The sequence below is a fragment of the Notamacropus eugenii genome, chromosome 5, assembly GCF_028372415.1.
Source record: "Notamacropus eugenii isolate mMacEug1 chromosome 5, mMacEug1.pri_v2, whole genome shotgun sequence".
NCBI lineage: Eukaryota > Metazoa > Chordata > Mammalia > Diprotodontia > Macropodidae > Notamacropus > Notamacropus eugenii.
In genome coordinates, this window is record NC_092876.1 from 432,840,120 (window position 1) to 432,855,209 (window position 15,090).

A 15,090-nucleotide genomic window follows, 5' to 3' on the forward strand; every position below is an offset into this window, starting at 1 on the left:
TAAGTAGAAAGAAGTGAGTATCCAAGGAAGGATTCAGTAGACAGGGCTGCAGCTGTCTAAACAAAGTAATAGATAGCTAACCACTAGTCCAGGGAGCACCAACATCTGGGGGGAGGGGCACTCCTTAACGACAGCTACCCAGAGTCTCATCTGGGAAATCACAAAGAAACAGTCTTCCCATGAGTGAGCCCCAAAATAAAATACCAACCTCCCAGTATATGTAGTTTTCAACTCAGAGCCAGAAGGCATCACAGCGGACGTGACTCAGTACGTAATTGCCCCAATGCCAGAAGGTGTGAAAGCCTATGAGACTCAGCACGAAATGTATCACAGCTGTGTACCTTTAGACCTCGGAACACATGTGGTCACATAGGCCTATAAACAGACAGGGAAGATCTTACATTCCATTAACCCTTCAGCCTTCTCTGCAGAATCTATGACAGACAGTTACCTGGCTTGGGCCTGAACACTTCAAGTGATGGGGAGCTCACGACTTATCCAGGCAATCCTTCCCCTTTGGACAGTTCTAGTTGTTAGATAGCTCTCCCTTCAGAGTAACTTGGCATCATATTTGTAAAAGACTTTGAGTTTTCAAATCAGCTTACTGGAAAAAAACTTGAAGTAAGTACCATGGTTTCTGACCAGCCAACTTTGAAATGGGATAATGAAGTGTTCATGTTTTGTTTTGTTTTTTAATAACCTGATTTAGCAAAGGGAGATAGAGTTTTACTTACTTCATAATGTGCTTTGGAAGATCTTGGAACGAAACCTGCCACAGAAAATGGAAAGAACGATTTGTTGTTTATATTGTAATCTCTCATTGGTATGTTAATATTCTGCTCCTAGGTAAGGAGTCACATGAAGGCAGTGCCTGTGTCTTAAAATCTTTGTATCTTTCCAGCTATTCAGAAAGCGTTCTCCACATCATAGGCATTTAAGTATTTGTTGAAGCGGATGGTAATTGTGGTTTTCTTCATGAATTCATGCAGGCCTTACTTCAGACTCATGACGTAGTGGCGCATGAAGTTTACAGTGATGAGGCATTGAGAGTTACACCTCCTCCCACTTCTCCATACTTAAACGGAGACTCTCCAGAAAGTGCCAACGGTGACATGGATATGGAAAATGTTACTCGAGTACGGCTGGTACAGTTCCAGAAAAACACAGATGAACCCATGGTATGTGTTAGGGGGGCATTGTATGCTCTCCAGAAAAACCCAAAAACCAACCCAGTGTGCTTCCCAGGACACAGCTGACTTGTCAGCCCATGTTGGTGGCCTGGGATTGTCCCTAACAATCCTATTTCATTGTCCCCAAATGAAGGTGATGCTGGAGTGCTGAAATGATACATCAAGAAAGAAGAAATATTTTCTCTTCCTAATCTGCAACTTGATCTTTAATTCTTACGCTTGCTACACATAGATTTATAGTGAGAAAAAAGATAACAGAATAAATCTGTGCATCAGTTTCTTTAGAAGCCAAAAACTTTCCTTAAAATTTCTCCAAAAAGGTCTTCCAGACTCCACAGCTTTGATGAAGATGTTCTTTCACCTTTTTGTTTTTCAGTTAACTAACCTGTTCTTTCTCTACCACTCTACTGAAAAAGAAAAAAGAACAGGACCCTTTTAACAGTTGTGCGTAGTCAAACAAGACAAGGCAGGACGTCGGGGGGAGGTCTTCTCCCTTTCTCTGTATCTGCAGCGCCTGGCGCAGCGCCTGGCACAGCGCCTGGCACGAAGGCAGCACTTAGTAAATATTTATGGACTAGTTTAGCAAAAAAAAATATACAAGCCAAGGATTTGGGGAGCTCAGACTTTGTACAGTAACACTAGTATGATATTAAGTATAGCTTTGTGTGACAAGACGTTCTTTTCGTGCGCTGGACACTTTGCTGTCCCCCTGTTTACTAGGCCAAGAGATCCTCGTTCCCAATTCTAGACAGTCCTGTTGCCACTGTAATGTCTGCCTTTGAAATGTACTTCATCCAGTTTGTTCATCCATTCAGCGCCTTCTCATAAGCATCTGCTAACCTCCGCTCTTCTTCAAGGAGATCTGTACTTGACTTAGTCTTCCTCTCCCCCCGAACTCCTGCCCTCACACTTAGGAACTTTCCCTTCAAACACCTTGGTCCTTCCGTGTTATCAGCCTCCCGTAACCCCTCCCCATTGGCCGTACTGAGAAATGGTCGTACCTTCTGTCTAACTATCACTCATTCTGCCTCCAGGATGCAGAATTTCGGAAATTCTCCCCTCTGTACACTATCTCATATCCTTCCATCTTTTCTTCTGCTTCAGCCTTCTTAAACCTATCCTTCATCCTCACCATCACCAGCAGTCCCACTCTTTTTCTTCTTTTCCCAGTCTGTCATCCCTGCTCTGGTCTCCTTTAACAGTCTTCAGTCTCTGGTACAACAATTCAGCTGTTTTTCCCCACTTTGTCCAGTTTCCAGCCATGCCTTGTCAAATCCCCATTTGCTTCCTTTGTTACTATTCATGTGCTAGTGAACACTCCTACAAAAATCTATGCATTATCTCCTGTTCTTGTCTCCTTTGTTTCAGTCTCTGACAGAAAGGTAGGCCTTCTTCTAGCCAAGGCTAAACCCATCACTAATGCTCATATTCCAGTTTCCTTCTGCCTTTTCCAGGAGCTTATTCCCTTGATAATTTTCTCTCTTTACCTTATCTTCAGTTTCCCTTTACCAGCAGCTCCTTCTCAGCTACCCACAAACAAACTCAAGTCTCTCCCATCCTTAAAAATCCCTCACTTGAACCTGCCATTGCCTCAAATTATTACCATACATCTTTTCTCTCTCCTCCTCCCCTTGCAATCTGGTTTTTGAACCAAACACTTGAATGAAACTTCTTTCTCCAAAGTTGCCAGTGATCTCTCCATAGTTAAATCCAGTGGCCTTTCTCAAGGCTCATTTGTTTTCATCTCTGCAGTTATTTTACATTGTTGGATATCCCTGTCACAACACCTACCTCCTCCCTTAGCTTCTGGGATCCTGATGTCTCTTGGTTCTCCTCCTGCCTGTCTGACCTTTTTCACGCTCCTTTGCTAGGTCATTATTCTACTAATAATAATATTCTACTACATTATTCTACATCCTGGGACTACTTTTTTCCTCTGTTTTCTCCCTCTCAGTGATCTTGTTAGGTCCCTTAGGGTCAATTCTCTCTTTTCAGATGTCTCCTGGATCTATATCTACAGCCTTGGTTTCTCTCTGAAGCTCTAGTCCTACATTACTGACTGACTGCTGGATCTCTTTACCTGTATGTCCCATTAACATCAATCAGTCATCTTAAATTCAACATGTCCAAAACAGAACTCGTTATCTTTGCTAAATCTACTACTTCTCTTCAAAATTTCCCTATTTCTGTCAAGGGTACCACCATACTTATAGTAAACAAGGTTCACAACTTCAGTGTCATCCTTGACCCCTTACTTTTACTTACCCCCCATTTCTAAGCGAGTGACAGTCCTTGTCACTCCTCAGGTCCACCTCTTCTCTTTATTTACACATCCACCACCCTGGCTCAGGTCCTTTCATGACCTCTCACCTAGACTACAGGAGTCAGTTACCTTCTAACCAGCCTTCTTCCAGTAGTTCCTCTCTCCATTTTACTCTTCACATAGATGTCAAATTGGCATTTCCAAAATACAGATCTAACTATGTCACTTCTCTACTCAAAAGTCTTCCAGTGTCTTCTAAATCTTCTAGATTTAGATCTAGAAGGGACCTTAGGGTTCATGTAATCTAACTCTCTCATTTTATAATTGAGGAAACTGAGACCCAATTAAGTGACCTGATTAAGGTCACCAAGGCAGTCAGTGGCAGAGCCTGGTTGCCAAAACAGCTTCTCTGTCTCCAGATCCACCTCTTTGGTGGTTACTGAATGAAATCTTCAGCCCAGCATAGGAAGCTCTTCATAGTTTGGGTCCCTATCTACTTTTCTAGTCTTCCACTTCACACACCCTTCATTTTGATCCATGGCTTGCTAGCCATTTCCTGTGCAAGATGTTCCACCTCCTTTCTTCATGTTTTTGGATGAGGGGTCTCCCGTGCCTGGAATGCGAATCTCAGTTACTGCAGGGCACAGCTCACGTGCCACATCACTTGAGGAAGTCTTTCCTAAACCCAGTAGTTTCTGGCTTAGTTACTTTGCATAACAGCGTATGCTCTGTCATTTATTTGTGCTTGTACGGTACTGCCTCAGTAGAATATAAGCCCTTTGAAAGCAAGGAATATTTAAGGGTTTTTTCTTTGTACCCCAGCTTCTAGCAAAGTACCTTGCACATAATAGGCAATTATAAATGTTTAATTTAGAAAGTTTTGAGCTATCCAGGTATATGATTTATGGCTGATTGAGTATTGCATTATGAACAAATACTTCTGTGGAAATTCACCTCCATCCAGGCTCTCCGTCAAGACCATCATTTCCACTTTGCCCCTTTCTGTGGAAACATGGAATCTTTTTCCTGATATGTGGGGACTTCTTGTATTTGAAAACTGAAGTTAGATGTGGGTAGTAAACTAGTAATATTTTGATAAATTCATTATTCTTATAGGTTATCTGTTCCCCTCTAAGGATAACAAATACAATAGCTGGTGAAATCATAGTTATGGAGTTGTAGAAATTAGGAATATGTCTGAGTCATAAGTCTGAAGACATTGGCATAGTTATCTGATCTAAATACAGCTTTCCCAGGAGTTTTTTTTATAACTTACTAACTATAAAATGTTGCATACAATGTTTTTGGATTCTCAGTGTTAGCATGATAACGTTCTTGTTCCTTTTATAATGTTATTTAACCATTAATCACTTAGTCTTTTTTAATGTTTGGGATTTCCTTTTTTCTCCTTTTTTTAGTATAAATTCAATTTTACTGATAAGAGAAAAAGAGGAAAAAATTCTTAAGAATTTGCTTCCTTCGAGCCATAGCCTGTAAAACTGATTTAAATTATTTCAGCATTTTCCACAGTTTTTGCAATCCTTCATAAGGATGACATTTCCTCACTATGAGTTTTTCTATCTTGAATAAAATGATCAGACTCTAAATTGATTTCCTGCATCTTTCATAGTTGACCTAAGCCACATCCTTCATCCTGTTGCCCATTAGGTTCTTAGACCCCATGCTTTGCAGAAAGTTCTCTATATAGGAATGTTAAGATTACCAGATTCTGAGATAAGCCAAATGCATTAGATAAGAGCAGAACAGGTTCTGCCCCTGTTGTAAAGGAACTTGAGGCCAGAGTAGGAAACATACCATTCTTTTGGCAGCAGTAGCTAAGGCCTCTTCCTGGAGGCATTAGACGCCACCTAGTACATCCTGTTGGATCCTGCTTTTCTTTGTAGCAGTAGGAATGTCCCTGACCTTTCCTTTTTAGCAGTTCTAGAGACACTTTAGGGATCATTTCCATGATCTCTGGGTTTGGTTTCAAATCTGAATATAAAATAAAAACCTGCCTCTCATCTTTTCCATTCCTTCTCACTCTGAGCAGGGAACTTGATTGTATTTTTAACTGAGATATAAACTGCTGAAAGGTCAGGGAAATTGCCTAAGGAATGTGGTAAGGGTAAAATTAATTCTCCTTATTTAAGCAGTTGAATTTTTCCTTTGCCACTATCAATTTGAAATCTGGACATTTTTGGTTTGAAGTATAATTCATATTTTCAGTGACATATAAAGCTCTATGTTTTGCTCCTACTGATCTTCAAAAATACTCTTCTTTTTATGTATTATCACAACTTAATAATTCTCAATAGTTTTACACAGTGGAAAGAGCACTGCCTTTGGAGTAAGAGAATCCAGGTTAGAACCCTGACCTGCCATTTTACTATGTAATCTTGGGATAGTCAACCTCTCTGAGCTGCACTTTTCTCATCTGCAGCATGAAGGTGCTGGACTCAAAAGATACAACTGCTTCTACTAGCTTGAAATTTAGGATCTTGTAATCATATAACCCAAGCTATATAAAGCTACAAAAAACTGAGAGAGTGGCATTTTCCCTAGAAAGCCTTTGTCCATGAAATTGTATCTTTTCCCCATTGGGCATCACTTTGCTTTGTTGCCTTTCACAAAGCCTGTTTTTTTCTTTCTTGTGTCCTAGAAAGAACACTGAGTTTTGAATTAGGAAAGCTGGTTTGAATCCCAGCTCTCCTACATGTCTCATTACATAAAATCAAGTCCCAACTTCTCGAACTTCAGACTTCCCATCTACAAAATGAGTCATAGACTCATGCAATTCACCTTCCATACAGTAGTTTAGTAAATGCTTATCGATTTGGAATGAATCATGGAATTGTAGATTTGTTGTTGAAAGGAACCTACTGAACAAGTCCCCTGTCGTACAGGTAAGGAAACTGAAGGTCTACTAACAACTGAACTGCCCGTCTCCCAGGGTTGTTGTGAAGAAGCGCTTTATAGACCTGAAAGCACTGTGTAAAAGTGAGACAGTATTACTATTATTATCATCAAATAACCTTTTCTGGTAGGGGGTATTTTTAGTACTGTTTTTACATGAAATGATCTTTTAAGACCTTTGGGTTTTTATGTACTTAGGTTAGTGGACTGATTCTTATACTTCAACCATTTTACACACACTTGGTGTTTAATATACTATATAGTAATTTTATCTGAATTTTCTAATCCAGGTTTTTAATTACAACCAATTATTAGTTTAAGAATGTCTTTTCTATAAGAAATAACTTGAAAAGATAAGGCTTTTATTCAAATAATTATTCTGTTTTAATTTTTTCAACAGGGAATCACTTTGAAAATGAATGAACTAAACCACTGCATTGTAGCAAGAATTATGCATGGGGGAATGATTCATAGGCAAGGTAATCTCGACACATAAGTTTTTCTTGTCTTGACTCAGTTTATAACTGTGCGTATTATGTGAAATAAGTGATTTTTAAAGACTAAATCAAATTTTCTGCTTCTACAGTGTTTTTAATTTTCTTTTGCCCTAGTAAATAATAAATTTTAGTTTTAATTAACAGAAAAATAAACTTTGCTCTAATTGTAGTCTGCCTTGATTTTTACTTCATGCCATAGTTAATGGAAGATCTTTTGTGTCAAGTAATGAATTCCCTTGTTGCACCATCTCTTATTCTCTGACCTTTCTCTGCTGAGTCATAGTCAGCCTTGGAGAATCCATTGTCCCCTCCGTGCCACAGTGATGGACTAGGGTGGGATCTTGTACGTAACAGTACAAGGATGAAAAGGTGGCAGTGACACAAGAGATCTGTCCCAAGGCACATTCCTACGTACGTTACTCGGCATATGTTAATGAAGTGGCCGAAGCATGGTAAGACCAGTCATTTCAGCATTAAGCACCTGCGTCATATAGGGTGTTGCGCTAGACTTTGTGAGATACGAAGATTAACAAGACACAGCACCTATTGGGGGGGGAAGGTTAATACACTAGATGACCTCAAAGTCTCTTCCAGCTCTAAGTCTATGGTCCTATGAGCCTTCACATGTCTTACACTATAATAGGAGGGATCAGACGCATACAAAAATAATAATATGGAATGATTCATGATGAAGCAGTACAAAAAGAGAATTATCAGCTTTTGTTAAGGAACATTTGGTGAGCAGAGTAACAAGATTAAAATTGCCCCTACCATCGCCAGTCTACCTTCATTTTAGTTTGGGCCATACTGTGGCTTTTGTTTCCTCTGCACTTCTAAGCCATTGCTAATATTGTAGAAAAACATAAAACCACAAGTTGCAATTGTGCAAAAGGAGAATTTCCTTCAGTCCTAGAACTTAACCTTTTTGCAGTATATCCAAAAAAGAAAAAAAAAGACTGCAGACTGATAGAAGAAAAATAGGGGATGAGACCATTGAGTGCTGCACTATGGACCTTCAAGATCACTGAACAAGTAGAATCTATTTTTTTAAATATGTGGCCTCATAGAAGAAAGTATTATTTTGTTGTTCGGTTGTGTCTGACTCTTCATGACCCATTTTGGGGTTTTCTTGGCAAAGATACTAGAGAACTTTGCCATTTCCTTTTTCAGGTCATTTTACAGATGAGGAACTGAGGCAAGTATGGTTTAGTGATCCACCCAGAGTCACCAAGGTAGTCAGTGTCTGAGGCCATATTTGAACTCAGGAAGTTGAGTCTTCCTGACTCCAGGCCCAGCACTCTATCCATTTGCATCCTCACAGTCCTCACAGAAGAGAGTACAAAGAGCCAAGTGGATTTTCCTTCCCCCCATTTCCAGCCCACAAGGAAAGAGGACATTGGACCATAGCAGGTCTTCTTTACTTCAGCTATATAATGAGATCTTCCAGTCATATTTAATTCTTAGATATAGAAGAGGTCAGTTGTGTCCCCTTTTTTCTGAGACAGAGCTCTAAAACTCCCTGGCTTAACATGTGATGCTATATATGCCAATTATTTTAAATGAATAAAACAGTGAAATGCTTGGCAGACTTTTATTTAATTCACTATTTTATGATAGTCTTATAAGTCCATTTCTCTCCTTTCATAGTAGAACTTCCAGTTTTAGTATTCAGTAGCAATCATAGGATATTCTCACATTTAGGTTGTTACAGAGGTTTTGAGGCCAAACCTTTGGGAATTTTGAATTTCTATAATTTTTTTCATGTTAGTATAAAGACTCATTTTTGAAAACCTGGAGATGAGTAAGTTAAAATAAAGTTTTAAGCAGTTACATGTCCAGTGAAAACACTCGAGTAAGGTGTCATCACCTTTGAAACTTTGAAAATTTTTCTATATCTTAACACTACTACAGACCTGCTTTACTCTGCTGTAATCAGAACAACTCCCAGAGACAAACTGTACATAGTACCTGATAAGAAACTTGTTAACTCAAAAGTTCAAGATCATTTTTTCCATTCTTTCACAGGCCCAGTTCAAACTTATGTCTCCTTGACTTCAGTGCTGGCTAGCTACTGTTGTCACACTGCCTCTCATTGTGCTAGAGACAAATTGGAGTCTCTTTCTAAAATACTTTCATTTCATATTTTGATGTTTTCATTTTCTTTATTTGATATGATATTTTGTCTTAATCGAAGTAAAAACTTTTGTTTTTAACTACTTAGGTACACTTCATGTAGGTGATGAAATCCGAGAAATAAATGGTATCAGTGTAGCAAACCAAACAGTGGAACAGCTGCAAAAAATGCTTGTAAGTAAATAGCTAGCAATTCTAAGATTGGGGACAGGGAGGTGGGGAGATTATTTCCAAGTTCACAAAATCACGTATTTTAGCTTTATTAACGTGGACTTTGACCTTCATATCAGCAGATATTTGAGAAATGGTTCTCATTTAAGAGAATGTAGAAACATTTATTCTTCCTGAACATTTTTGTCTCAATATTCTCTCTACACCCTTGTTTTCCCAAACAAAAATATAAAGCCCCCTTTGCTAATACGTTGTACTTGTAAATTACTTATTGTGCTCCATTTTCCTGCCATGAACATCGTAGAAAATCTCCTATATGGCTATCTAGATTGCTGATTACGGCTTGCTTGCTTACGCAGAGGCCAGTCCAGCAGCAGACCTTATCACCTCATGCCTGAACTGACAGAGTAGCTTTTTGGTTGGTCTCCCTGCCTTAAGTCTCCCCACTCCAGTCCATCCTCCACCCCGCTGCCAAAGTGATTTTCCTCAAGCACAAGTCTTACCATGTTATCCCCTGCTCAGCAAAATCCACTGGCTCCCTACTATTGCCTAGATCAAATTTCAAGTACTCTATTTAGCATTTAGAACCCTTCACAACCTAGCGCCTTCCTACCTTTCCATTCTTCTTACATTTTAGTCCCCTTCTTGTACTCTGCCCTGGTCCATTTACTCTCCTTATATGTGACACTCCAACTCACACCCAGTGCCTTTCCCCTGCTTGTTTTCCTTGCCTGGAATGCTCTACCTTCTTACTTCTGCCTCCTGACTTCCTTCAATATTCAGCTCAAATCCCTTCTAAAGAGGGCCTTGCCCAGCCCCCTTTCCACCTCTCCCGCTATCATCCCTCCCCCTACTTCCTTTCCTCTGAGATTACCTTCAGTTCGCCCTGTATCTCATGTCTAGAGTTATGACATGCTGTCTTCTGATGTTGGCTTCTTAAGTACAGGAAGTATGTTTTTACCTTTTTTTTTGTATTCCCACTGCTTAGCACAGTGCCTAGTACATAGTAAATGTTTAATAAATGCTGGTTGACCGAGTGCATATTGGTTATAATCAGCTGTATCATCACAGCAAGAAGTTTGATTATTCTGTGATACTGTGGGTGTAAGGTAAACTTCCTTTTTAGCCATTCATACTCCAAGTTTATGAGGGAGAAAGAGAGAAATTGCTTCCCAGATCAGTTTCTTTAAAAACTATCAAGTGACCTTTTCTTAAAAAATGTTAATACTAACAAGTGTCTATAGCAGATTAGATCTGGTGTTTTGGATCATTTCTTTAAAATTAGTTAAGAATGTAACCTCCTATCATATTTTCCTTGAAGAAATCAATTTTTAGTTAAATCATTTGAGGACCTTTTCCTAGAAACTAACTGACTGTGAGTTTAAGAACTCTCTCTCTCTCTCTCTCTCTCTCTCTCTCTCTCTCTCTCTCTCTCTCTCTTATAAAAACCTTAGTTTTTATGTTCATAGGATACAATGTAAACTAGAATTTGTTACCACTTCACTTTTTATTATAGAATGCAATGTCTATGCTGAGGCCTTCATTGACTGTCTCACAAATGTTAAGTAGTTTTTTAGGATGGTTGTTTTCCTGCAACATTTACTTGAAAAGAAAAAAAAAAACCCTTTATTTTCCAGAGGGAAATGCGGGGGAGTATTACGTTCAAGATTGTGCCAAGTTACCGCACTCAGTCTTCATCCTGTGAGGTAATGAACCTAATGAACCATTCCCATTTCTTCTCAGTCCTGTAACTAACTGCCTGCTGATGGCTGAATGTTATTGCTTTCTGGAAAATTGTTTCTGCCTGTGCTGTTAGATCACGCACACCAATTTTACAACAAAGATAACGGAACAGAGGAGTGGGTCCCACCCGACTACTCAGTGAAGCTCCATATGGATTTCATCAGCCCCTTGACTAATGCTTTGCAACCTAAAATCTAAACTAAAGGGAGAGAGTCCTTACCTAATGATTTTGTACATATGGTAGAAAAGATAGATTCTCAGAGAAAGAAATAAGATCATAATTGCAGTAATATTTCCAGGAAGAACTTTTCACTTCCCTGTTAAGTACTCATAAATAGTTCTTCTTTCCAAGAACATGAGAAGTGATCTCATAATGTAAAGAGTTGACTTGACATCCTGTTTCAGTTTCAGGAGTTTTATTCAAATGATTGTGACAATTAATTCTTCTTGAATAGTTTCATATATAATACTAAATCGATGACTTAAAACTACTAAAAGAAGATAGATAATACAGGCCTTTTGTGGATTTGTTAAAAAGTTAGTTTTATAATGTTTTTGAAAAATTAAATTTGTTAAGGTAGTTCCCATGTGTGATATTAATCTAGTTTTAGTCTAGTTATTGAATAAAATGAAAGGCATGACTTTTAGACAGGATGCTTTTCCTATGTAGGAGTACAGTCTGACATAAGTTATGTAAATAAGTTATATAAATGGTACCAATCTCCATATTGCACATTCATTTAGTGTGACTGAGACTCTCACACTAGGACTGCCTTAAAAATTTGTAAATATTTATGTACATTGGTATAAAGTGTGAATTAATGAAGTTGATTTTTAAATGGTCAATTTATTGGAGGTTATTTGGAAAAATGGATTTGTACATGGGAATTTGAGAGAATAATATTATTTCTGTTCTTTCCTATTAAACCCTACAAATTACAAAGGGAAAAAGACAAAGGGCTTAATATTTGACTCCAAGGTATCTAAAAGAAGCTGTATACAGAGGGTAACTCTTTCCTGCAGATCTTTAATGAGCCATAAACATGTTTATTAGTAACAGATCTAGTGTGGGTTCTACCGCGTTAGCTCTTGAGCGCTTCATGGTGGCTGCTCTTGGAACTTCAATTAAGGGTATATCCCCAAAGATTAAAAACAAATCCAGGATCCCATGTAAAACTTGGTGTTCAGAATAAAACAATGTGGGTAGGGAGGAAAAGGTGAAAAATGTAAATAATTTTAAACGTTCTTGAGAAGCTAAAGTATTCATGAAAAGACACTTTTAGTTGGTACCATAATATGATCAAAATTTGGGGGGGTTTATGTCCATTGCAACAATACGGTGTTAAAAATTCTGAACTTCTATGAAAAAAAGGCTACTTACTTAGAGACCCATTCCTTCTGTTACACGGCCTCTCTCCCCTGCCACCACCTCCACTTTCCCTTTCCCCGAGTGCACGCACACACGCACACACACACACACACGCACGCACACACACGTAATTTTGTAGTGTGTGTGTATATATATATATATATATATATATATATATATATCTGTGTAGGGATTCTCTAGAAGGTTTGCTACTTCTCCTTTAAAAAAAAGTGACAGAAATTATCTTTGAAATATTCTCACATATGTAACATGCTAATTTTTCATTGCCAAGAACATTAAAGAAAACTGGTAACAAAACCAGGTTTATTTAACGATCTTTTCCTCCACTTACTTTGTTCTCTTTTTATTTCATTTGGTGTTCAAGAAAACCAGCGTCTGTAAAATGAACAGGAAAGGGCCTGAGAATAATTCTAAGTGTGGTAACTTTGATTGTCAGTGTAATCTGGACAGAGCAGTATTAGCATAGGTGAATTTTACTTCTGAGAACTTTAACAACAAGCGAACATTTTAATAGAACTGGAAGTGTTAATCAATCTGCTAATTTTTTAAAAGAGTACTCCTACTTCTTTTTACCCTTATTTTCTCATAAAATTAACATTATCTTTGAAGAAAATTCTGAGCAAGTTGAAATACTGCCAGTATTTTCAGGAGTTGCCGTGCCTCAACAATGAAGGATCTCAAAATTTAGAAATACTCGTACAGAGTCCTTCTTAATGCATTAGCTCATCATATTTAACATCCTTAGCACGGCAGTCATATAGTTAGGCCTGCTTTTCAGTTGTGCTTGTTGGGATTTTAGTCTCTGTCACTTTCCTGGGTATCTCTTAAGGAAATCAAATGTTACAGAATGTTGAAGAGTAAAACAAGTGGGTTAATGAATGAGGTCTTCATTTACTTGAGAAATTTGTAGTCTTCATTTTTGTAACATCAGGCCATGCTTCTGTGAAATTCTGCAAATCTATGTGGAAATGCCATACATGAAACCTCCCAAAAATGGTTGTCAGGTTGTGGTTGTAACTGTTCATGTGAATATCTGTACTCCTGTGATAGTGTTGTGTTAATGAACCTTGTGTCTTATTTCAGAGAGATTCCCCCTCTACCTCCAGACAGTCCCCAGCTAATGGTCATAGCAGCACCAACAATTCTGTTTCGGTAAGACCTCTAGTTACACACAGCCAAAGTGTGAACGTTTTGTTGGTGCTCACCTGCTCACTGTTCTAGTCATATGTGTTCAGTGGGAATATTGTCCTTCTGCTAATGTACAAGGGCCACAACAACTGCAACATGGTTTGTTCCTGGAAAATGTTTCATCATTTTCTTCTCACTTAAAAAAGACTGTAATGAACTAAATTCAAAGAACTGTAATGCACCCCGGTTGTAGATGTTCCAAAAATGTTCCCAGCCTACCCCGTGGTATTATTTTTCTGAAAACTAAACAAAGGTTTTTTTATTTTTTTCAGTTTTTTTAAACAAGTGAAAAAACAAGTACGTTGCAGAGCAGACATTTTTGGGTGTTCTCGTATTTTGAAGTTTTATGCTTTGAAAGATAATTCCCAATGTGTATTAGTTTCCGCTATCTAAGTTTACGAATTGGTGTGCCCTCTGCTGCTGTGATACGTGCACAATTTTTGTGAACTCTCAGCCTTGCCTGGATATGAAAAGCAGAAGGAGTTGGCTTCAGATTGCACTATAAGCCAAGCTGTCATCACATCTTTAACACAAAGTACTTTATATTCCATGTGAACTTGGGGAACAGGGATGCTATATGGAGATTTTAGTGTTTCTTAAAAGAAAGAAAAAAAAAGCTGTCCTAAAACTTGGAATGGTTTTGATTAAGTACTTTAAGGTATGCAGTCATTTGAGGTGGCAGGACATACCTTATAGAATAGTGTTATTGCTACCATTCATCTAATTCTGAATACTTAGCACTCTGATAATGCAGTTTAAATGTCCTCAGATATGTCAACAGCTGTATAAAATTTGCAAATAACATATAAAAATAACATTAAAAAATTTAAAAATAGTCTCAGTTGCATGGTACTCATATTAAGGCATTGTGAAAAAAAGAGAATTACAGAGAATAATTAAAATTTTGTCAACTGTTTTTGAACTTCCAAAATAGACATAGAGTATTCCAGTAATTTATGGCTTGTTTAATATTTAATACATTTCAGATGGTCAAAATTAATATAGATAATGAACTTTCTTAAAACCCAATACATTACCATTACTGAGTTGAAAAGGGCAATAATCTTTTCTTTTATTTCTTATTTTTTAATTTTTATCCAAAGAGGGGAGGTGGAATTTCAGTTGCAGGTGCTTTTGTGTTGAAGATGCTGAATTTTTCCTAAAAGCACATTTTCTGTCTGCTTAAATTTACCTGCTTTCTTCAAGCTTGCTGCTAAATGGCCTGGGTTTTATTTCTTCATTAAATAAAGTGTTTCTGAGAAATACTTCATATTTAAAATATAAATCTGGCTTGTGTTTTACCATTTTATAACTAACAGAACACACAAATTGCCTTGTGCTCTTGAAAAGTAAAATGAAAAATTTTCACCTGGGTTGGCTTTATTCTACAGGACTTGCCATCAACTACCCAACCAAAAGGACGACAGGTGAATAGACATCCTCTGTAGAAACTTTTCTAAACTTAGTTGCTAATAGCCAGTCCCTTCTTATTCTTTTCCATCCCACATCCTTTGCATATTGATGTGTAACATTTAAGCTTTAAAAGCTGGCATCGTTTCATTTTAACACATTATACGTGACTAATTCTTTACATGAGTTTTT

General features: G+C 37.9%; 1 protein-coding gene across 10 annotated transcripts in view; it reads left to right on the plus strand.

Annotated features, from left to right (window-relative positions):
* Nucleotides 1–15,090, plus strand: part of CASK (calcium/calmodulin dependent serine protein kinase) — a 436,118-nt gene that overhangs the window by 382,291 nt on the left and 38,737 nt on the right. For 4 of the 10 annotated variants that reach the window (XM_072615124.1, XM_072615126.1, XM_072615133.1 and 1 more), the window contains 6 exons: nt 990–1,178; nt 6,767–6,845; nt 9,085–9,170; nt 10,805–10,873; nt 13,384–13,452; nt 14,880–14,915. In XM_072615124.1, coding sequence (XP_072471225.1) covers nt 990–1,178; nt 6,767–6,845; nt 9,085–9,170; nt 10,805–10,873; nt 13,384–13,452; nt 14,880–14,915 — 528 coding nt within the window. The remainder of the gene's footprint in view (nt 1–989; nt 1,179–6,766; nt 6,846–9,084; nt 9,171–10,804; nt 10,874–13,383; nt 13,453–14,879; nt 14,916–15,090) is intronic. The other 6 variants (XM_072615127.1, XM_072615134.1, XM_072615128.1 and 3 more) reach the window with 3 other exon arrangements.